This window comes from Geotrypetes seraphini, chromosome 2 (genome assembly GCF_902459505.1).
Source record: "Geotrypetes seraphini chromosome 2, aGeoSer1.1, whole genome shotgun sequence".
Classification (NCBI taxonomy): Eukaryota; Metazoa; Chordata; class Amphibia; order Gymnophiona; family Dermophiidae; genus Geotrypetes; species Geotrypetes seraphini.
Window position 1 is genome coordinate 418,116,809 of NC_047085.1, and position 24,037 is coordinate 418,140,845.

The 24,037-nt window shown below is 38.2% G+C and overlaps 1 protein-coding gene across 1 annotated transcript in view; it reads right to left on the reverse strand.

Annotated features, from left to right (window-relative positions):
* COL1A2 (collagen type I alpha 2 chain) overlaps positions 1-23,586 on the reverse strand; it is an 87,345-nt gene extending 63,759 nt beyond the window's left edge. Inside the window, 12 exon segments of the mRNA XM_033932880.1 lie at positions 2,100-2,153; positions 3,320-3,373; positions 4,422-4,475; positions 5,273-5,326; positions 5,423-5,476; positions 5,574-5,618; positions 12,818-12,874; positions 17,212-17,286; positions 18,701-18,736; positions 19,505-19,513; positions 20,147-20,157; positions 23,380-23,586. Of these exon segments, the coding sequence (XP_033788771.1) occupies positions 2,100-2,153; positions 3,320-3,373; positions 4,422-4,475; positions 5,273-5,326; positions 5,423-5,476; positions 5,574-5,618; positions 12,818-12,874; positions 17,212-17,286; positions 18,701-18,736; positions 19,505-19,513; positions 20,147-20,157; positions 23,380-23,449 (573 nt within the window). The 5' untranslated portion in view covers positions 23,450-23,586.
* Positions 23,587-24,037: the final 451 nt, after the last annotated feature.

The window sequence follows — 24,037 nt, forward strand, 5'->3', positions numbered from 1 at the left end:
CCCATACACATGGCTACTGGTAAATTACACACCATCAAAGCATGGTGGGGCCTTTTCTGCTTGCAAACACATACTTAGGTGCATAAATGACTAGAATCTTGCCATTTATATGCCTTTTCTATGAGGCTCCTTATAGAAATACCCCTCTTTGGATTCATTTTTATTTTGATCTTGGATTGTGATTAAATAAGCCATGATCCAAATCGGTTAGTGCACCATAATAAAAGGACTCCAAAGTTATCAAAATAGGCTACTGTTAAGATGTGTTATTTTATTACTACCGTAATTCGTGCTAATTTAGCACAGGTCCCAAGTTACTAATAACTGGGGTTAACACATGTTAGCCCACATTGATAACATTCTTTTAAAAAAATGTGTTTATTTTAAATCCTGGATTGTAAACCGCTTAGATTTACATTCTGGTTTAATATTTGCAGTATATTAAATAAATTTAACTTGAACTCAAACTATACAAGATTTTATAAAATAGAACTGGATGAATGGCAAAGGAGGTGTACTCATATGATTTTAATTTCTATCAAGGTGACATAGGCCATTCTTTAACTTATAAGAAAATCGTTTTAAGCAATGTGGGATCCATGTATAATTAAATGCTGCATTTGTTCCATAACTTTTAGCAATTGATTTCACATTACAGGCACATAGTTACACTGAGTCATATTAAAATGCCACGAGTTGGAGTTTATCTTTGTATAATGATCTGTGAACATAAGAACAGACTTACTGGGACAGACCAATGGTCCATCAAGCTCAGTAGCCCGATCTCACAGTGGCCAATCCAGGTCACTAGTACCTGGCCAAAATCCAAGGAGTAGCAATATTCCATTCACAGTCCTAAAGAATAGCAAGATTCCGGAATCCCAAAGAGTAACAAAAGATTCCGGAACCCCAAGGAATAGTAACATTCCATGCTACCGACACAGGGCAAGCAGTGGCTTCCACCATGTCTTTCTCAATAACAGACTATGGACTTTTCCTCCAGGGAACTTGTCCAAACCTTCCTTAAAACCAGCTATGCTATCCGCTCTTACCACAGCCTCTGGCAATGCGTTCCAGAGCTTAACTATTCTCCGAGTGAAAAAAAATGTCCTCCTATTGGTTTTAAAAGTATTTCCCTGTAACTTCATTGCATATGGTTCATTTTTTCCATGATCTGGCTCAGTTTTAGCACCAACAGCCAGAAGAATTGTATCAAAGGCGATTCCATTCTGAATCAGATATGAACGGAAGTTAAGAGATCAGAAGCATTAGAAGCTCAACCCTTCAGAAATGGTTACAAGGGTAAAGTGTATTTCGATTTAATCTAGACAGGGTTCAGCTTTTAAGTGCTCCTCTGACCTCCTGAATCAAAACTAGGGACTAGACAAAATTTGTACTGTGCTGCTCTACCCACCTGCTAGTTAAGGCTCAACAAACTGACCAAGTGGCTCACATATCTTAGCAGTATGCATATTTCTTTTTATAAATTTAGTATTCAACCTGGTGTACACATTAATCAAATAACATACTTACGGAAAAATAGGCAAGATCAGAGTGAAGGGCACTGAAATGTTTCCTTGCTGTATGACGGAGTTTGTTTCCTAAATGTGATGAACACCGAGAGAAAGGTGCTCTGCTCCCTTGGCTATGATATTGTTTATTGTCCTGCTATTTGGGAACTATTAATAAAATTACCCCTCCTCCCTCATTTTACTAAGCTGCGATAGGGTTTTTTTACCGCGGCCCGGGACACTAAATGCTCTGATGCTCATAGGAATGAGTGTCGGAGCAGCGTCAGAGCATTTAGCACTTCAGGCCATGGAAGAAACATCTACCAGGTAGTAAAGTGTGTGGGGGCTACATGAACTACAAAAAAAGAGTCAAGGTCAGTGTGCAACTCCATTAGCGTATGACCTGTTCAATATTCTGATTTTAGAAAACGAGCTGGATAGTGTCAAGATTTAACGAGGTGACACCTGTTGTATTGTTTTCCATGATTTATTGTTGTATTCTTGTACAGTCCTCAATAAAAAAAATTGTTTCAAATTAGAATGGTAGAAGTAATTTTTCTGAACTGGTATGAAATTGGTATGACTTACCTTAACACCTGCTTCTCCTGGAGCTCCCTTCTGACCATCAAAACCATTGTGTCCCTAAAAGGTGTGTAAAAAAATAATATTAACAACAAATTCTTCTTTCAGTGCTGTGCTTGATTCCAGTTAAATTTGCGGGATATCAATGAAATAAATTTGCATCATCACAGTGTGATGCACATTCATTAGGAATCTCCTGAAAACCTGTCTAACTATGGGGGGTCATCAGGCCTGTTCTGGGTAATTCTGCTCTAATCTTTACTTGCTATAATTATAAAAGAACTTAAGTTTGATTTTTCTTGCATATACAGTAGTTATATAAACTTACAGCCATGACACAAATTGGCCATACCTATCCCAATGGTCATGCCAGCAAGCTGGCTGTATTCTACAACCTGCTATAATATTCAATTTGATAGTTTATGTCAATGGTTCCCAGCTTGTGTGGGGGGACCTCTAGCCAGTTGAGTTTTCAGCAGATCCAGAATGAGTATACAGGAGACAGATTTGAACACACTCTCTCCTTTGTGTGCAAATTTACCTTATACTCGTACATACTCATTGTGAAATTTCTGTAAACTTGACTGGCTGAAGTTCTCCCTGGAAACCACTTGTTCATAGATAGTTCACGTGTCCACGTTGCCAATCAGCTGGAAGTGCATGCTTCCACTGTGGCTTTATAACTAGAAATATAGCCTAGTGGCTAGTCCACAGACTCATGACACCTTGAGACTTCTGCTAATTGTTCTCCATCTGTCACAACGCAGCCTTGAGTGATTCACTTGAACTTCTTGCACTCCAACTGTGGGCATAAGCTGCTTGGGAAGGGGCTTTCTGTTTACCTTGCAGACAACTGTATACACTGTGATCTCCTTGTAAGAAGCATCAAGATAATTATTGGTACTGTGTTAATAAAGCTTCAACACTATTTGCAACCAGTACCATATCCCTTCTACTGCTTATTAAGATATTTCATTTGCATTGTGCTGATTTTGTGAGTCTCTTGTTTCATTTATTGGAATTGCCTATTGCACTGACATTTGGTCAGTTTACTGCTGTGCACTGCCTTGAGTGAGTTTCTTCATTAAAGGTGGTTCAAACTAAATACAACGTAGAGATCAATACATTCCACATTGTCTAATGCTGGCAAATCTTTTTTTGCTAGTGCTTCACAGATTACCCACGAGTTCTTGTTTCGTTATTGTCTGAGCAGAAAGTATACTCACTCTGATTCCTTTAAATCCAGACAGACCAGGAGTTCCAGGGAAACCACGAGCACCCTGGAAGAGAAACAGCATGTTCAAATAGTTTGTTAGAGGGAAAGGCTATAAAAGGCACCTAAAGATAAACACCTAAATAAGAGGGTGCCTAAGTTAAGCACCTAATTTAATTAGTATATTGACTTCAAGTATGAGCTTTAATAAGTTCATAACAGAAAATAATAAAAATTGGGTGATAGGCACCAACTCCATAGTAGGCGTGTTTAGGAGCAGAAAAGGACTTAGGTGCATGACTCTTAAGTACTTGGCACCTATAATGTAGGCTTTTAAAACCTTGGCCTAATAGACACCTATATTTTAGTTAGACCCGATTCTGCAATGGGTGCCTAAGTGTGATTGACATGAAATTGGTGCCTAACTTGAGGGGTCTGTCTTTTTAGGCACACAATTACAGTCTCTTTCCCTTAGTGTATATAAATGTGTACATTGGCTAATAAATAGTCCGTCGTCTTCCCCCTCCCCCCCCCACACACATAATGGTTTGAGCAGGCAGTGTACATACTAAGTTCATGTAAGTGTAATGTGTCAGATATGTTGTCATAACAGTAAAACACCTGCTTATGATAAATGATGTCAACAGAGAAGAGAGATTAACAACCATCAAGTGATTCGTCATTTTTCTAAAGGCTTGTTTAGGATGGCAGATTGTTTTATTTATTTATGTTTGAAGGTGTGGTTCACCTTCAAACATATATTTGTAAAAAAATTTTAAAGATATGGAGACCGATGGTTGATTTTTGTAGTGAATAGGCATCATTTTTCTTTGATAATATACATAGGGGGGTGGGGAGATTGGAAGATAAGATGTAGCAAAATTGAAATTTTGAAGGAATATGATAGTTTTAATGATTGTATAGAAAGATGGGAGGGGGGAGGGTTTTTAATTAATTTACATATTAAGAATATAATGTATGATGTTCAAGTGTTATACGATAGTATTTCATGTTGTTCTTTTTGTGCACTTGATGTAAGTTTGAAAAAGAATAAAGAAATTAAAAAAAAACAACCCCACATATATTTGTACTGATAGTCAAATATTTTTACCCACCTGAGCACCAACTGAACCCCTCTCACCAGATCTTCCAGGTTTGCCAGAGTTACCCTAAAATGAATGCACAGTAGAAGCAATTAGGCAAAGAGCATTGTGCAGCTATGGGCATTACTCTTATTTATCTCCCCATATTTGCTTTACTGCCTCTCATGTAATTATATCTAGGCTCTTGGATATTTTTGGGATATAGAACATATATGGTTTTTATTTACTATCATTTTCTCTACTTCTATCAGAGCATCTCTGAGAAAGAAGAAAAGATGATAGAGCTTAGTGGCTGGTAGAGACGGGCAGATTGGATAAGACGTAGACTCATTATCTTTGTCTCTATATTTAAAGTGGGGAGATTTTCTCTATTTAGATTAAGAATGGTTTATAAACTTATCCTCCAGGAACTTATCTAAACCCTTTTTAAGCCAACTATACTAACTGCCTTGACCATATATTCTGGCCACAAATTCCACAGCTTATATGTATGTTGAGTAAAAAATATTTTAATATAGTTTTTAAAAATATGTTGTCTTTTAGAAACTGATGTTTTATGCTTGTTTCTTGTCACCACAGGTATGAGCTGTGCCTGTTTGTTGAAGTGAAGGGAAACAAGGAAACTACACCAGGAAGTGTTTATTTGGGGGGATTTTTAAAGTAAAGGTGAAAGAATATGCTTGCAAGTCTTAGCTGCGTTCTGGACGATACCCCACATCTTCCAAACTACTGCAGAATGCACTAATTTAATATGATCTCCATAAAATTTTATTTCGTAATCATACTGTATAGTCTCCATTCAATAGCAGCTTGTTTAAGATTCCTAACCATGTCTCAAGAATTGTTTGTAAAGCCAAACTTACATCTTCACCAGCTTTTCCAGGTGGACCGGCAGGACCTCTGGAACCAACAGGACCCTATTAAGATATACCCATGTAATTTTAATAAGACAATTATTCTTTAACTGAATTTTAAAAAAATAATATTTTGGCAACGCACAAAAGTGGACTTACAGTCTGACCAGGTTCACCGGGCTCACCAGGAAGACCTTGGAAACCATGTGCACCCTAGGAAAAAGTAGAAGAGTTAGGAGTTTTTATACCATAATATCGTAATGTCATACATTGCAATTTGATAAATAACTTTTTATATGAATGTACTTACTGGAGATCCAGGTGGACCTGGTGGGCCTCTTGGTCCCATTATTCCCTATTGAAAATAATAATAAAAATATGTTAGTATTGGAACCCTAAAAAGCTTTCCATGCAAAACAATGGAAAGAAATGAAGGCTGCAGTCCTGTCATAATAATTCAATTTCTAAGTAATAACAAGAATTGTTTTGGTTAACGTTATTGCAAACCAATAAAAACTTTATTTCTTTGTGAGGCCATGTCTTCTTGTTCCTAAGGGTCTCTAGCTTACTCAGAATCAGCTTATTTTTGGATTAGCCTCCCAATTCTGCATAGGTTACCCAAAGTTAGGTGCATAATTTTGGATGCAGATTGTAGATATACATGTAAAGTAATCATCTAAATTAGTGATAATTAATCTTAAGAAGTGCTAATTGGTACTCTGTTTATGGCATATCTGCTCTGTGCCCTGATTGTATAACCTATGCACCAAATACATATCACCCATGCCTTCAAAGGGGGCGTGGCCAACAGAGGGGCATTGGCGGGTCAAGGGTATTTTCAGTGTTTAGGTGTGCAGTTAAAGAATATTTCTATTTCTGTGCCTAACTTACAGTAGCCTGTGGCAGCATAAATGCTCACGTCAAGTTAGGACCCAAATGACATGTTAGTATTTCTATAAAGACAATTCCAGGCGGAACTGCCTTTACTGAATTTGCACTTAGTGCGCGTCATTTTGGTGCCTAACTTTGGCACCCTTAGGTGCTTAGATCATTCACTTGCAAAACTCTGGGTTTTTTTCACACCAGGTGTTTATGGATGCAGCCTCCACTGGACAGGCTACATTTGACTTTAGGTGCTAGGCCCCTTAAGGCACCAAATATAACATTTCAAAATTTGTATTTAAATATTATAATTTATAAGAGTAGGAGACCACTATCAAATGTATATGTTCCGCTTCCTACTGAAAATAAATTCTGGGGCACAAAAGTCACTTAATCTTCTGTTTTATATAATGGTTCCTGATTACCTAAACTTTTTTGTCAAACACATATGTTTCCATAGGCTGGACAGAACTCTACTTCTGAGGGAAGGATGGGAAAGCTGTTTCATAACTTTATAGAGTTAGAAGTGAAATCATTATCAATTGTCCTCCATTAAGCAGGGATAGGCAATTTCAGTCCACAAGAGCCCCTGGCTGGTCAGGTTTTCATTATATCCACTATAAATATGCATGAGACAGATTTGCATAACAATGAGGCAATGCATGCAAACCTATCTCATGCATTTTCATTGTGGATATCCTGAGAACCCAACTGATTGGGTATGGCCCGAGGACTGGGTTGAGAAGCTACAGATGTCTGACAGTCATAGTGTACCTTGTCTATACCTTCTGGGGCTCCATTAGTTATGTCTGCCAATAAGATGTCCAAGGGGAACCCTATCTAGGCACCTACCATACATTCGCAGCATGAAAGATTTGTATACCAAGGAGGCAGTGCATTCAAATCTATGAGGGGGTGCTGAAAAGTTCTCAGCCAGCCAACCAATTTCTTAAATTCTGAGCATTATTTTGCCACTGTAGCTGAAAAGAGTGTTATCTTATTTTATTAAGCGCCAATTTGCAGAAATGAAATTCTGTGTTTTGACATTGTTTCAGATTGTTGACTGAACCATATCCACATCATTCTCTTCTTGGTTGGGCTGAAAACTTTTCAGCAGCCCCTTGTACCTCATGCATATTCACTGTCATTCTCATCATATTCACTGTCATTATCCTGAAACCTGATCTGCCTGAGACTCTATAGCAGTGCTTCTCAACTTGGTCCTTGCCAGGTTTTCAGGATATCCACAATGAATATGTATAAACTTGATTTACATACATTGCCTTCATTATATGCAAATTTCTTTCATGCTCTAGAGCAGGGGTAGGGTACTCCGGTCCTCGAGAGCTGTATTCCAGTTGGGTTTTCAGGATTTCCCCAATGAATATGCATGAGATCTATTTGCATGCACTGCTTTCAATGCATATTCATTGGGGAAATCCTGAAAACCCGACTGGAATACGGCTCTCCAGGACCAGAGTTCCCTATCCCTGCTCTAGAGGACCAGAATTGCCTATCCTGGATTACAGTATCCCATTGTCGGCTGCTTTTTCCTTTTATTGTGTTTTATATAGGTAAGTACAGGTGTCCTTAGTGCAATTTATTGTGTGGTTATACAAATCATATTGTTTAATGTAACTGGTAAGCTAAACCAGTCATCAGCTCCATGATTAATATGTTTATTGTTGTAAGCAATTCAATGAATGGATTGCTGTAAAGTTTATTAATTGTATCTGCAATGCTGGAGAGATGAAATCTTGATGAATTTTCTGGGCTCCCTATGTTCATTTTGCGATGGTGCATGGCAAGGAATAAGAACATCTAAAGTTCTTTCAGGTATGCTCTTATTTCAAACTGTACTTGCATCCAGATCAGTAATAACCTGTTAGTTGTGAAAAGCTGTTTTCTGGATAAATGAACATTTTTCTTTTCAAGAATTCTAGTCAATATAAGAATTTTCTTCTCACTGAATATCCTATACCAGGGGTGTCAAAGTCCCTCCTCGAGGGCCGCAATCCAGTCGGGTTTTCAGGATTTCCCCAATGAATATGCATGAGATCTATTTGCATGCACTGCTTTCATTGTATGTTAATAGATCTCATGCATATTCATTAGGGAAATCCTGAAACCCCGACTGGATTGCGGCCCTCAAGGAAGAACTTTGACATCCCTGTCCTATACCTTACAAATAAAGGCATCTGAATGTCAAGTTGATACACCTGTGGTTATTTATGAAAGCAGTTTGTACTTAACGGGTTTTGGAACTAAGCTCTTCAATTTTAAAGCTGTATAGGGAGAGTGTTTTGCATTTTTCTCTGAAGAGAGTTAGCCTGAAATAACTTTACAAGTCAAATTTCCAATGCTGGAGTCTTATGATATAAATATACAGTATAAACATCCCTACTGATATTGGTATGAGCCCTGTACTATCAGGATACCAACAATATTAGACCGCTGACTGGATACACTTGGGATGACTTTTTGCTTTTTTAAGTTATCTGGATAATAATCTGGGATAAAGGAGCTGAAAAGTGCTGTGACCCAGATGTGTCTGGTCTTCGTCCCCAGGTCGCCCTGGCACTCTCTGAATACCTGTCTTAGTGGGATTTGTTAGGGTAGCAGGGCCTGTGGCCCAAACAAGTCCTTTTAAGAACATGCAGGAATGGGGCAGGGACAGGAAAAGAACTCGCAGGGATCGGACGGGAAAATGAGTTCCTGCGGGGACAGGGAAAAATTTGCCCCTGTGTCATTCTCTAGTCCTGGGCGTGGTGACAGCATTTGGTTTCGAGTCAATGAATGTGGAGACTGAGCACGTACATGCAACACAAGCCCTGCTTCCTGCAGAAAACTCAAGAGGCAGATGAGTGTGCCATGTGGCCTGTGAATATATAGCGATGTATTCCTTGCGCTCACCCTCAAACTAGGCCCTTTAACATCCTTAAGCTGCTTTGGGGGTGAGAAGAAGGGAAGAAGTTGAGAGAGGGAGAACCAAGGCAATCTGGTAGTGAAGCAAGATGTGGATTTAGGAAGTCTGGGAGCTACTGAAACCATATAGAGAGGATCATGTTTACTGCTAGGGATGCAGACCATCAGTATCCCTTGTCTGTCAGCAATTTACCATTCTCAGGTGGGAAACTTGGCATATTTGCAGGTCTGCTTGTGACCTTGTGTCCAGGGCATGTGCCTCATTCTGCCCTGCCTAACTACATATACCATGAGCAAAAGATGGGATAAAATCCCTAAGAATTTTTAGGATATAAACAGAACATGAAAGGAATTTATTTCTGTGAAAATATTTTATGAAGTCATGATAAATAATGTTCTTAAATTAATCTGAAAGTGACTCAGATCTAATTACCTGGACTTATAAACTCACGTCATAAAACTATTTGTCTTAAATACTATTTATAAAGAAATAAAGGACAGACCCAAATGATACTGGATTAAAATAGGTCACATAATTTCCTCGAGGTCTAGTTTTATATTGGGAAATTTGGTACATCATGAAGAAGTGAAAAGTTTATTTGAAAGTATAGCTAGAAAGCTTCATAATATGTAGAGAAGAAACAGCCATCACAGCTGATTTGTGACATATTTTTAGCCTCAAAATAAACCTCTTATGAGAGCTAAATTCATCAAATACATGTATAAGCTGGGCCTCTATAAGGCTCCTTGTTGTGTCAATATATTGCAGTAGTAAGTGAATTCAAATTAAGCCATAAGTGTACTTTATTAATTCTGTTCCTTAAGGGAGACTTTGCTTGAGGATAAACAAACATTCCATGACATTTGGAACAGTGCTTTCAAAATAAAGGAGCTCATGTCCAAATATGTGGGATTTCCCATGGCTAGAGGGCTGTTGTGTGGGAAAATTTGCTACAGCTATAATTCATTTTTTGAATGACATTTTACTACAAGGCCCAGCAGAAATTTTTTTTTAGAAGGGCATGTAGGCCTGTATTCTATAAACGGCGCCCTATCGGGACCTAACTTAAGTGGAAAACACCGGTCAAAAACCAGGTACATTAAATAGAGTGTGAGCCCACAGACAGGTAGGGATAAATTCTTGAGTACCTGAATGTAAACCACTTAGGTTAGAAGTGTTATATAAATACTGAAATAAATAAATAATAGCCTGTCTAATGCCACTGTGGGCATGGCTAGCAATAGAAGATGCATTAGGCGTCATAAAGCACCTCCATAGCCGCCATTCACGTGAAAGGTAGGCGCTGGAAATGTAGGCCTTGAAAACCCTGGCCTATATTTCCATTGCCTATCTTTCACATAAATGGTGCCAATGCGTGATTGACACATGATCAGTGGCCATTTTTTAAGGCTGCGGCGGCAGCCGGCGCCACATATAGAATCTGGGCCACACTGTTGAACTGCTTAACTACCCACCCTCATGGAAACAACCTAAAAATGTCCAATAAGTGGATGAGCTGTTAATTAAATGATTCAATAAGAAAGTTGTTTCTAAATCTAGATCTTGAAAATTACCGCGCTAGCGGGTTTAATGCGCGCGACTTTTCATCATGCCCTAACCCCTGCGCTGGCCAAAAAACTACCGCCTGCTTAAGAGGAGGCGGTAGTGGCTAGCGCGGCCAGCGGTTTAGCACGCGCTATTACGTGCGTTAAACCACTAGCGCGCCTTTGTAAAAGGAGCCCTTTGTCTATTGTTTAGGAGAAAGTATATGCAATAAACCTCATAAATAAATAATGGTCATATCGGCATTTTTAAGTGTAGAAATGGGAACTACTGGTTTAAATTTTTTTCAAATACCATGAAGGCAGATGTTGAACTAATGGAGGATTATACAACCTCTAGGTTTTAGGGAAACATCAACTTTTAATCTTTCAACCCAGAAACATTATCAAAGATGATACAATCAATTTTTTGTTTGTTTTTCTGAACTTTATGGAAATGCCTTTTGGGAGGAAGGCGAAAAAGTTATTTTAAAGCCATGAAACTGAGGTTAATAAATCCACAACAAATGTAGAAAATAGTACTATATGAGTTCATTTGAACCCATTATAGATGTTGGATGGGGGGGGGGGAAGTCCATATTTAATCCCAGTAGATTCTGCTTTCTCTGTTAACAATTTAGAAAAGGCCAGAGCTCTGTCTACTCGTCGTTATATCTCACATAGAAATTAACATGGTTAGCATTAAGGGGAAGGCAAGTTGCTTTATAATTTGGCTTCTGGTTTTAAGATTTAACCAATAAGCCACAATAAAATAGCCCTGGCATAGAAGAAAATATTATTGGATAAACTTCCCTTAGAACAGTCCCTCCTCAAGGGCCGCAATCCAGTCGGGTTTTCAGGATTTCCCCAATGAATATGCATGAGATCTATTAGCATACAATGAAAGCAGTGCATGCAAATAGATCTCATGCATATTCATTGGGAAATCCTGAAAACCCGACCGGATTGCGGCCCTCGAGGAAGGACTTTGACACCCCTGCCTTAGAACCTTCTCATCTCCCACCCCTGATTGGGATTCTTTACACAATCGGTTTGTCTTTTCTACTCTGATGATTCCTAAGAAACATAAATGTTCTTATTTGATCCAAGCAGAAGAGATATCCAGCAACAGAGGCAGTGCATGCAAATCTACCTCATGCATATGCATTGTGGATATCTTGAAAGCCTGACTGACTAGAAGTGTTCAGAGGACTGGGCTGAGAAACTCTGGTATAAAGAAATAGGATTTATTAATATTTTTATAGTACACACCTTATTGCTGGATAACTTCCCTGTTTGGATAAATAAGAACATTTAGGGCTCCTTTTACAAAGGTGCATTAGGGCCTTAATGCACGGAATAGTGCGCGCTAAAATGCTGCGCATGCTAGCCGCTACCGCCTCCTCTTGAGCAGGTGGTAGTTTTTCAGGTAGCACGCGCTAATCCGGTGCGCTAAAAACGCTAGCTCACCTTTGTAAAAGGAGCCCTTAAAGAATCCTTAATTAGCTAAAAAATAAACATCTTAATTTACAATTTATAAAACCTAAGAAGCTCACAGTCAACATTTCATACAGTGAGCACTTTTTTGTTCTGAAACAGTTTGCAAATACATTTTGAGTGCATGAGAAAAAGGAGAATGCATAACTATGAATTCTGACATACACAAGGTCCCAGATTCTATTAAAAGCGTCTAAAGTTAGCCGCCTAACTTAATTGTCAAAATACCCTTAATAGCCTCAAAAATTAGGTAAAATTAATTTACCCCCTCCTTTATAAAGCCACGCTAGCATTTTTAGCGCCGGCCGCAGTGATAAGAATTCTGGTGCTAAAAACACTAGCGTGGCTTTCTAAAGGAGGGGATAAATTGGGTGATAGGTACTTATCTGATTCTAGAAAAGATAGGTGCCTATCACATGGCGCTTAGCGGTGACTGACGCCTAAGTGGGCGTTTCTAAGGGTGGAGCGTGATTTAGGCGCCGCTAGGCATGATTCTTCAAAAACGTAGGCACTTGAAATGTAGGTTTTTGAAACCCTCGTCTACATTTCCAGTGCCTAAGATTTTACATAGGTGCCGCTAGGCGCGATTCTGTAAATGGCGCCTAAACGTGACTGACACAGGGGCCAGCACCATTTTTATAGGCACTGGCTGATTTAGGTGCCGTTTATAGACTCCAGTTGGTTTCAGAAATGAGAGCATTTGCCTACCATGGCTCCGGGTTCAGACATTGCGGATTTGGAGGGATCATACTGAGCTGCAAAGTTCTAAAAAAGAGAAGAAATAACTCAATTAACATTAGTTGATATCACAATTATTACAGCTTACAGATACATGTTATGCTCTATACTCCTTCAGAATGGCAAAGCTGTGTCTTAAATAACTGCTGTACTTGTCGAGCTCAGGCTACAGTTATGCTAAGCAACACAGGCTTGGCCAGCCTTTTAGGAGCTGGGAAACAGTTATATAATAATAATAATAATGTATTTCTTATATACCGTCCTGCCAGTAGTTCTAGGCGGTTCACAACAGTGAAATTAAAAAAACATTTCAATTAATAAATACAATCACATACTCACTGCTAATGAGCAAATTAATATATCATGGTTAAAATACAGTTTCAGACACACAGCTATAAATACCTCAGTTACATCAACCTAATTAGAGGAAAAGGTTACAAGCACAGCCTAATAAAAAATATCTTTGTAAACTTATAATTAAAAAAAAAAAAAAAAATCAACATTCTTGTTTATCAAATAAATGAGGGAACTTTTCCAGATAAGCCCTGCCAAAAAGTTAACCCCTGCCGCCCAAAAAAAATTATAAAAAAGAGGCGCGATGTGTAGAAAGTAAAGTGGGGGGGGGTCCCCCCCATGCCCTCCCCCCGTCGGAGCCCTTAAAAAAATGGTCAACAGTTTATCCTATTTTTTTATAATGTTAAGTTTCATATGCTCTTTTTTATAATCTTTTTTGGGTGCTCCGACGGGGGTGTGTGGGGGGGAACCCCCCCCACTTTACTTTATACATATCGCGCCGCATTGTGGGGCCGTTGTGCTGAGAACTTCACTGGTTAAGGTTGCGTGCGCTGGCAAAAGGTGGTGGGGCTTAACTTTCGGCGCGTCCACTTTTTCCATTAGTGGCGGGGCTTATCTGGAAAAGATCCTAAATGAGTTTTTAATAATTTCCTAAACATAGGGTATGAATGAGCCTGAGCAATCAACGGGCTTTTCCAAGAATTCACTTTCCCCTCCTGATATTCTAAAGTCCTGTCAAAGAATGTTTTATAACGACATTCTCTTGGGGTAGGGAAGATAAACATACCCGAATTTCTGGTATGTTTTTTTTTTAATTAGATAAAATAAAATCAAGCAACAAAGAACACATTTTATATTTAGATTTACATACTGCTTCCGTCAAAAAAAAAAATTGCCATTCCATGCAGACTATCCCAGTAATTCTTTACCAATAGGATGTCAACAGAAATTTGGGCCAACCTGCACAAAATGGTGGTTACAACCCCAACCAGCTGTGGTATGACTGAATTGTGCTTCCAAGAAGATATGAGACAACCATTGTGCTTTCAATAAGGCTAGGGAGCAGTAGTAAACAGTAATATCAATGGGCTTCAAGATGGCAAGGATAAAGATTGTTTCACTACAGCATCAGTATTCTTAGAAGCTGTGTGGGACTATGACAAAGCTTAGTAATATCACAAAGAAGAGGCCATGGATATTAGTTAGATTATGGTCTTCTAACAAGCAAGATGACAAGGCTAGGAGTGGTCTAGATATCATCATCAATGTACAGGCAGTCCCCGGGTTACGAATAACTTATGTTTTTAAAGCTATTCTTAAATTGGGTTTGTATGTAACTCAGAACTTGAAGATTTTAAGCTGACAAAAGGGGCCAACTGTCCCCCAGTGTTCCCTCTAAGGTACATGCCCTCACACTGTTCTTAATGTGGCCATGCATCATAGATTCATAGAAACATGACAGCAGATAAATTCCTGAATCTGCTGCAGGAGAAGTGTAGGGGTTGATGCCACTGCAAATACTGCTCGGGTAAATCAAATGAAGTTGTGACTGCGTTCTTAAGTATGAGTCATACTTCAGTTGGGTGTCTGTAACTTGGGGACTGCCTGTATCAGTTTTTCAGCATGCTTGAAATACTATGTAATATCTAGTCAAAGTTAGTACAATCTTCACTGGGCAGGCTTGTGGGTATTTAGGTCACTTCCTGTATATAGTTACTGTGGTATTATGTTATTAAACCATCACAAATCTTCAGCAAATATCCAGCAATGTAAACAAACAATCACGGTAGCTTTCCCAGAGCTTTTAAGGGACATGAAAGAGTCAGATGAATTGAGGCTGATATTCCTAAGACTTAAAGCCTTAACTGTCCATTTCTCTTTTTTTTAATCACTTTTAGACTTTTGTGGTTTTATATCAAAGGTATTGCTAGTGAGGCCTAATTAAATTCTTCAAATAATGTCTCGATGCACAATGGACCTTTTCCTGTGCCTGAATTTCAAAAGAAACGCCACATTTCCTTTCATAGAACACGATGGACCGAAGGTTTGAAAACAAGGCTTCAAACTTTCTGACTTGAATACGATGCCAACACTATCTAGACCAGAAGGAGGGAGCCTCGGTTCTCGAGGGCTGCAACCCAGACTGATTTTCAGGATGTTCCTTAACGAATATGCATCTTGATTAAAGCCTAAAGGGTAATTTTATATAACATTGCCTAGGCAGGGAATGCACATATTTGCATATATTGCCCCTAATTTCTACAGGCCTCATATGCCCCTATGCATTTTTATAAAACTGTCTTCTCCGAAGCTCCTGAACAAACTTGCACCTGTTTCAAGGCAGGAGTAACTTTGTGGATGTGCTATAAAGAATCATCACTTCTGTATGTATTCTATACGATATGTATCCAAATGCTGATTCCTCCATGCTCCCCTTATTGTCTACTCCTGGACCATCTATGTAGATATTACAGAAAAGCAGGGGCTATGTTTCCCTAACACCTGCTTCCATGTATGTCTATATAGGGTAATTTTATAAGCACCTACTTTAGCACGAACAGTTGCTATACACACTCCAGCGACCGATAAAATTATTCACACTGTGTTAGAAAGCTGTAGAACTTTTCAGCAAACAAGGATGGCAGCACTTTCTAAAGTGGCTTTTATATCCGGAAATAGGAGTCTTGAATGCTTATCTAGTGTAAAGCACTTGGCAGTGATTCATTAAAGGTTTGTGGCAGTGTTTTCCACATTGAAAAAAAAAATAATGGGGTCTTTATTGATAAACCTAACATACATCTTCAATAAATCAGTCCTCTAGTCTAGCATTTCTTAACCCAGCCCAGGGTATACAAGAGGGCCACTGAAAATTCTCAGCCCAACCAACAAAGTTGGAGCAGTCTCCATCAAGAGCTATACACCTACTCCACCTTTTTTCATTCTCTTGGAAAAATTTGGAACAAAGAATGTGGAAAATCACTGGACTACCGGTAAGTTATAGCCCTTGATGGAGACTTCCCTGACTTTGTTGGATGGGCTGAGGACTTTTCAGCAGCCCCTCATACCTAGTTAGTCCAGTTTCATGATATCCAATGCATAATCGTTGCAGATAAAAACTCAACTGGTTGGGTGTGTGCCAAGGATTGGGTTGACAACAATGGCTTTAGTCTATTTATCTATTCTGTTTTAAGGAGTCTATTGGATCCCTGATTGAGATGTTCTGATTGGAAATAATCCACGTTCAAACTATGGAACTGGTAGCAAGTGCAACTGTACCACCTCAGACTCTGATTTGCTGAGTTCTCAGAAGTCATGCAAGAGCCAATCTTGGAACCTATAGCAAAGGGGAACTTCAGCACCACCAGATATAGAGACTGGCATTAGCAGATCAACAATCATTTGGTTGAGGATGGGCTGGGCAGGACTTCAATGGCTGGGGTGGTTTAGATGGGCTGGAGTGAGATTTGATGGAGACTTGAGTAGATGGAACCTAAGCACAGAGCCGGGCAGAGCTTTAGGTTCTGGCCCCGCAATAGCTAAGAAGAAGGAACATTTAAATTAAATCAGTAATTAAAAGAGTGGGTAGGGTTGGGCAGACTGGATGGACCATTTGGGTCTTTAGCTGCTGTCATCTACTATGTTACTATGTTACTAACAGGGTCCATTTATCCTTCTCAATAAGCACAAAAGTAGTTTCCTTATTATACAGAGCTTCTAATGGCAATTTCATTGAGCACTTGGCTAACTGTGGGACAGCAAATAACCTTGACACGTGTACAAAGATGTTCATGTCACTTTAATAGCTGGAATCTGAAAAGGTTTGCCTAACTGTTGATTCAATAAAAATAAGCAGAATACCTAAAATAGTGTGAATTCTAGTTTCTTTGAAGGAAGAGCTGTTAAAAATGACCCAGTACTTAAGATTACCATTTCACATACTGACAATAATTTTATGCAATTTTAAAAGGATTACATATGTTTGCAATTTTTTTCTTTTGTTACTTTATGTCTGTGATTTCTTACTGAGGAACTTTGTTTCAGTTTGAGTCATAAAAGTTTTATCCACTTACTCCGCCAAGACCAGGAGGACCGGGTGGGCCGGGTGGACCATCTTCACCATCTCTGCCTGGTGGGCCTGGTAGACCCTGCAATTAAAATGTGAAAAGTTAATAAAGCATGATGGTTCCTTTATTAACCCATGAAAAATGGCATACTTAGGATTTGTAAAGGTTTGCTTTAATGTTAAAGAGGCTTGCTAAACACCTCTTGAGGGCTACTTTTACTAAAGTAGGCCGTAGGCCAGTGAGGTAAATGCTGTGACACTCATTCTATTCCTACGATCGTCGGAGCATTTACCTCGCTGGCCTGCGGTTAGAAGCTCTTCCGTGGTTTAGTAAAACCCAGTGTTAGTTTCTACTACAACCAAGGCTTTTCTTAGTATTTAAGGTCATGTTCAATTACACTAAATCCATGTGAACAAATATCCAAAGATAGAGACTGATCAGAAGGAATTGTGCCAGTTACTCTGTAACATGCCACAGTATTTTGGATTAAAAAAACTGTCTCCATAGTTATTTTTTCCCCTAATTTCTTTTCTATTGCATCTGAGTAACTTAATCTTCATTTTAAAGTGTATGCAAACCTGATCCCCTAATAAGCATTGAAGATAAAGTATCCATAAATCGGGGTGGATAATGTAGTTAGATAAGACAGCTAATATGAACCAATGAAGGTCATGGTGCTTTAGAAAGGTACCTGGCATTCTCTACTTTAATCATGAAGAGCTTGAGAAACATTGCTACATTATAAAAGCGGAGGCCATAAATCATCCGCATCGTATTACACTTTGAATACCCCAGGTTTGAAAATTAGGAATTTTGATTATTATTAAAAAAAAAGAAATTTAAAGAAATGCCATAGGCCAGGATAAAAACCTCTGTTACTATTTTAGGAGTGAGCTGTGGGCACCAATAAAGATAAACACCTGGAAACATTGTTTGCAATTAACATATACCCCACATAGAAATAGGAATGCAAAATGTGCATTACTGAGTGCATTCAATATCCATAGAGGGGCTGCAGAAAAGTTCTCAGCCCAACCAACAAAGTTGGGACAGTCTTCATCGAGGGCTATGCACTTAGTCCAGCAATTTTCCACTTTTCTCATTTTGTATTTTCCAACGGAATGTAAAAAGTAGAAAATCACCAGACTGTGTGTATAGCCCTTGATGGAGACTGTCCCAACTTTGTTGGTTGGGCTGAGAACTTTTCAGCAGCCTCTTGTATTTATCTAGATTAAAATGTGTATACAGTTCCAAAAAGGATACAGACTCCCTGCACAATTCTAATCAGTCTTTTCTCCTTATTATAAATGTGAACTTATTATTCTAATGTTACTGATTATGATTGACTACCTAACAATCAACCGTAATTCTGCTTTCTGAATCTACTCTATTTTTAATCACTGAGCTTATTATAAAAGAGAGGTTTGGGCGATTCTTTTCAAAAATTATGAATTCAGTCAAATAGCAATAACAGAATGGGAATCGAGTTCCTTACCCTCTCCCCACTTGGGCCTCTGTCTCCTCTTGGACCCTATGGGAAAGCAGATAAAGTTGAAGCAGTTGCAGGCATGACAAAAACAGATCCTACCTACTGCTGTTAAAATAGATTCTCAAGGCATGCAAATATAAAGACAATAGATTTACAAAAGGTAAATCAAATATATTTATTATAAACACAATTTCTTATGGCAGAAGTTATGTGGGGTATGGAGCAGATAATGGTGAAGAGCTACTTTTGGAAATAAGACGTCTAGTAAGATGATAATTTATTATAAAGGGATTTATTGTAAAAGACGTCAATTATTACAGAGTCACCATATTCTTAGAGGGTGCATACAAATGGAATCAAAAAAGCTTTTCTAAATTCCTTCAAAATGTACAAATGTTTATGGATTTAGTACGAGGGAGTGCTGAAAAGTTCTCAGCCCAACCAACAACCTTCCTAAATTTCAAGCGTTATTTTGCCACTGTAGCTGAAATAGTGTTATCTTGTTTCGTTAAGGGCCAATTTGCATAAACAAAATTCTATGTATTGACATTGTTTCAGATCATTGATTGAACCATATCTAAGTCATTCCCTTCTTGATCGAGCTGAGAACGTTTTAGCACCCCCTCATAATTAACAAGTAATCTCTTTAAATTAGGATGTTTTGTGAATTCTCACAAACATATTTGTTCTTTGGCAGTTTTACATTTTGCCTGTTTTTGCTCCTGAATCGTCACAACATTTTATAGCAAATTAAATAATCTATTCCTATCATACAGCAGTAATGAATTAAAATAGGGAAAACATGCTTACCCTCTGAACCTAAAAAAGATAACAAAACAATAGAACAAGGTATTATTTCCAGCAGCCGTATTTAGAATTTTCATATAAATTTGTAACAGAAAAAAATAACAAGCAGAAATAGATGTATCTACCATATCATTTTCCAAGCCCTCTCGTAAAATCAAGTTAGACTTCAAATGTCAGTATTCTGAATTTAAAATTCTTAACATGTACACCAGCTTCTCCAAACAACATATTACTAAAGCATATATGTTTCTAGTCTTATTGGATTTACAGCAAAACGTTAAAGGGATGCATCACACCTCAGTCCATTCTTAAGCTCTTGGAACTACAGTAGACCAAAATAGCTCTCCTTGGCTTTCAAACGTTGTATGACCACCTTCATCTTGCTATAATTAGCCAAAATTCTGATATTCACATTTTGCTCTGATATAATTTTCCTTTTATAAGGCAGTCCTGTGAAAGGCCAGCCCATTCTGGACCTCGGGGAGGGTGCTCTGGTAGGCATTCCCTATTGCCCCCTTGAAAGTCAGGGCCTTCAAATGGCCATCTCTGGGATAAACTGAAATGGGTAAATATTTGAGTTACAGGAATATAACGCTTCCCAGGAGGCTGAGATTTGTGGAAAAGATGAAAAATAATTATACTGACCTCATTTTCAACTGCAGAAGAGGATGGAAAAGGAAGAAAAGTAAAATTAATTAATTAAGGTGATAGTAACACTGGGGCCCACAATAATTATAGATCTTTACATTGAAAGCAGTGTTTAAGGTCTTTGCACATTGACAAGGAAGAGTAAACACAGGATCACAGTTCATTCTTTTAAAAACATATGCACTGTAAGTAGAGTAGGGTAAACAAATTTGTGATATTCTTTCAGATTATAAAATTGGGTTGGAACAAATTGCTTTCTAGTGCTTTGTCAAATAGTTACATCTTTCCCATTAACAGGCAGAGGCCTACTTGGCTCGCCATAAAAATAAATACTGGTGCTAACTCTTTTTTTTTTGCAAGTAGTTTTGACTAGGATACCAAGAAAAACTTCTATAAAAGTCTAGTTTTTCAAGATAGCAGTGCATAAATTCATGCAACAGTACATGTTGCATATTAATCTCTGCCAGCTATGTGCTTTTTGTTTTGCACAAGGAGTGTACGGGCCTTCCTGGAGTTACAAATTATGAATTCATCAAAAAGGAATTGTGCCAGTGACCAAGATAAGCAAAGAGATTAGAGAGTTGTCCCAGTATTTGCTTTACTCCCTTGAAAAGGGTTTATAACAAGCACATTTCAGAATGAGTCACGGCCTGTCTTTTCCTAGATGCTGTTAAATCACTAGAATCTGTGTATAAATTTGTTTATCAAAGTTTCTGTGTCATACAGACTACAAAAGCTGTAGCGCACTTGAAATTTAAGCCAGTGGCTGCAGTTTGTAAATAAATCAATATCAATGAACTTTCAAAATTAACCTGCTACTTTGTGAATAAAAATTTCAGGAAATTATTTTTGTTTAATGTCACTGATTTTACAGTGCATGTACATTAATTATTTTTGCTTTCACTAAGAAAACAGACTCTGTAGCTGATTAATATCACGTATCTATGTCTAATTAAAAAAAAAAATATACATATAAAATTCACCTGCTATATTATTTCTTTGGCAATATGCCGTTACCAGATGCAAGAGGTGAAGCAATATTATGATAGAAGGGATGAATTATGAAACCTCAGATTAGGCCTTCCTTTTTTCTTCCTATATTTTTAGGCACTTTTGACATATAAATATATAAAAATGTCCTCTGTAGGTACGAGTCTTTATAGAAAACTTGCTATTATATTTCTGGGCCAGCAGAGGGAGTAAAAATTCTTTGCACATCAAGTTGCTTTTTAATTACTGAATAGCCACTCTGACCCTAACAGAAAGTATTCCAGTTATGGATACTAAAACGGATGTGTTATAAGAGCCTACACCAACCACCCAACAATTCCAACACAATAATTTAATTTCTCTCTTAATTCTATAGTCCATTACATAGCAAAGCCAAGTGGATCTTCATTCTGTGGGCTACCTTAATGTCTACACTATAATCCACGATCGTTAAAGATACAGTTAGGTCTAAAAGCATTCTCTTTAACTTTAAGATTTGTGTAAGTTCTGATGAGGGCAATTTCCATACTGTCCGCACTGTTGCAAGGGGACATATTACCTGTGGACTTTCAAGCAATTTTCATAGGAAAGTGTGTAGATGCTTTCCCTTTTAGAATGGCCTCAGAAAAAATATCTGTGGACATGCACCAGCACTGTCTTTAGGTATTTCTTTGACTAAAACTGCATGCATATTCTTGAAATTTAAAAAAAGCATGCTATGTCTACTTGAACAGAGGGAAGGCAATGTCCTAAAAGTTCAATTTCATTTAATCTATACGACTGGCCATGGAAATTGCCCTATGTATGAATCACACAGAAGCAGCCATATACTTAAGTACACAGAATTCAATAACAGATGTGCACAGGTAGGCCCAGCTAATCTATTTTCCCTATTGATTGCAATACTGTAAAACCTCTCAGTCCTCATTTTTATCCTTCTTCATCTTCTCTTTTTTTAGTATATATCAATTCAAAGAATAGCCCCACTATTTTTTTTCTAGAGTCTATAATTAGGCCTATATTTCACCTTTTCATCTAGAAATGGCCAGTGTACATCTTAGTAATGTGATTTAATGGGGAAAAATCTATTGTAAAAGTATGCATCAGAGTGCTGTTATTATTCCACAGCACTAATGTAGAGTTCCAGTCATGTTGTAACAGTGACACCTACTGACTAGCTAAAAGTGCACTTGAACTTGATTCTGAAGGGAACAAAAGGGAAATGCCTCTCAGTCAGAAATGTCACTTGGGGTAGGGCTAGGCGGGAGGGAAAATTAGGCAAAGCTCTAGGTAGCTGAACATAGGATTCATAGAAACCTAGATATAGGGGGCTGATTCTAATTGAACACCCCTGACCCGCCAGCACAAAAAAAGCACAAACTTCTGTCAAAAAATTATTGTTGTTAGAGAATGTGCTACCATTTCTTTCTTATTCAAAATAGGAAGTGGCAGACGGAAGACTCTTATTATAAGTGAAATAACACTAAAAGAATGCACCATTATTTATTTGGAGAAAGAAATAAGAGGTACCAAATCTAATTTCCCTTTTAGCATTGTTCTATACATTTCCTTTTTTGACAGTATTTTAGTTGAGTAGTATTATGCAGTCATTTGCTTTCCTGATCATTATAATGTTCTGATTTAGTAAAACAAAGTAAAAACAGTATATTTTGTTCGAGGATTCTATGTGCCATTTAAGCGGTTACGTGTATGGCAGCTTTTATCCACTAGAGGGCACCTCATAAGTAACACAAAAGACAAAAAACGTACAACGCCCTGAAGTTACAGATTTTACAAAGTTGCAGAAAACTATTATTTTCTGCACTGATAGAAGCGATTTAGTCGGGATGCTTCCTAAACTATATTTTAACTTTTTAAACTTTTTTAAATTTTAGTTATGTTTGCTGCTTTTTGATTTTTTTAGATATAGATTGGCTATTTAAAAGTGCAGCACTGACAACTTGACTTTTCTACATGTTCAGTTTCGGACTGGAGAGAATAAAAACTTCTCAGAAGATTGTTATCTCTACTAACTAACCTCCCCCCCACCTCAAAAAAAAAAATTAGCTGGTCCCAGAAACAAAGATCATAAAACAAACAACTCTCACTCCCTCTCCTACTTAGCATATTCAAGTATTTTAAGATCTGCTCAGTTCCCTCTGGGAAATCGTATCTTTAAAATTATTAGATGCTCCAGCCCTGGAGTAAAATAGTGCATTAAAAAAAATGCATAAACTTACATTGGCATGTTGCTAGGTTTGAAGTTACTGCAAGCAGCAACAAAATCCGTGTATCCACAAAGCTGAGCATGTCTAGCAGTTAGACATGCAGACTCCTTGTGAAGTAGAGCCTGGCCGGTTATATTACCTATAGGTTACAGGCATGCAGATGTGATGAGTAACTCCAGACTTAGCAGAAACCTGCTGTCGTGATGCTAAAATAATAAAGCTCGATCAGCCCTATTTATATGGCAGGAGGTTCCCTGGGCTGCATGTCATCTTGCAACCCCCAACCAATGGAACAAGGGGAGAGCAGCTGCTTCACCGCCCTGGAGTCAGAACAGGGGGCATGTGCTCCTCCTTATCTCCTGCCTTCCCCAGCACTGCTGGCAACAAAAACCCGCTGATGACGAAGGCAGTTGTGTTAAATTAGTTCCATTCTTTGAGGACGTGGACACTTTGAGGCTTTAAAAGGAAAATGAATCTTTTTTTTTTTTTCTTTCAGATTTTGAAGGGAGTTAACTCCAGCTACCAAGCTCTCTCTGGATGACATGGCAGAGGGAGCTTTAGGAGAGGGTTTCAGTCTAGGAGCTGTCCAGGTATTACTTCACTGGTGTGACCTCCCTCTGTTTTCTTGCTTCTCACTTTTCTCTTCTCTGATTCCCTCCTTTTGTCTTTC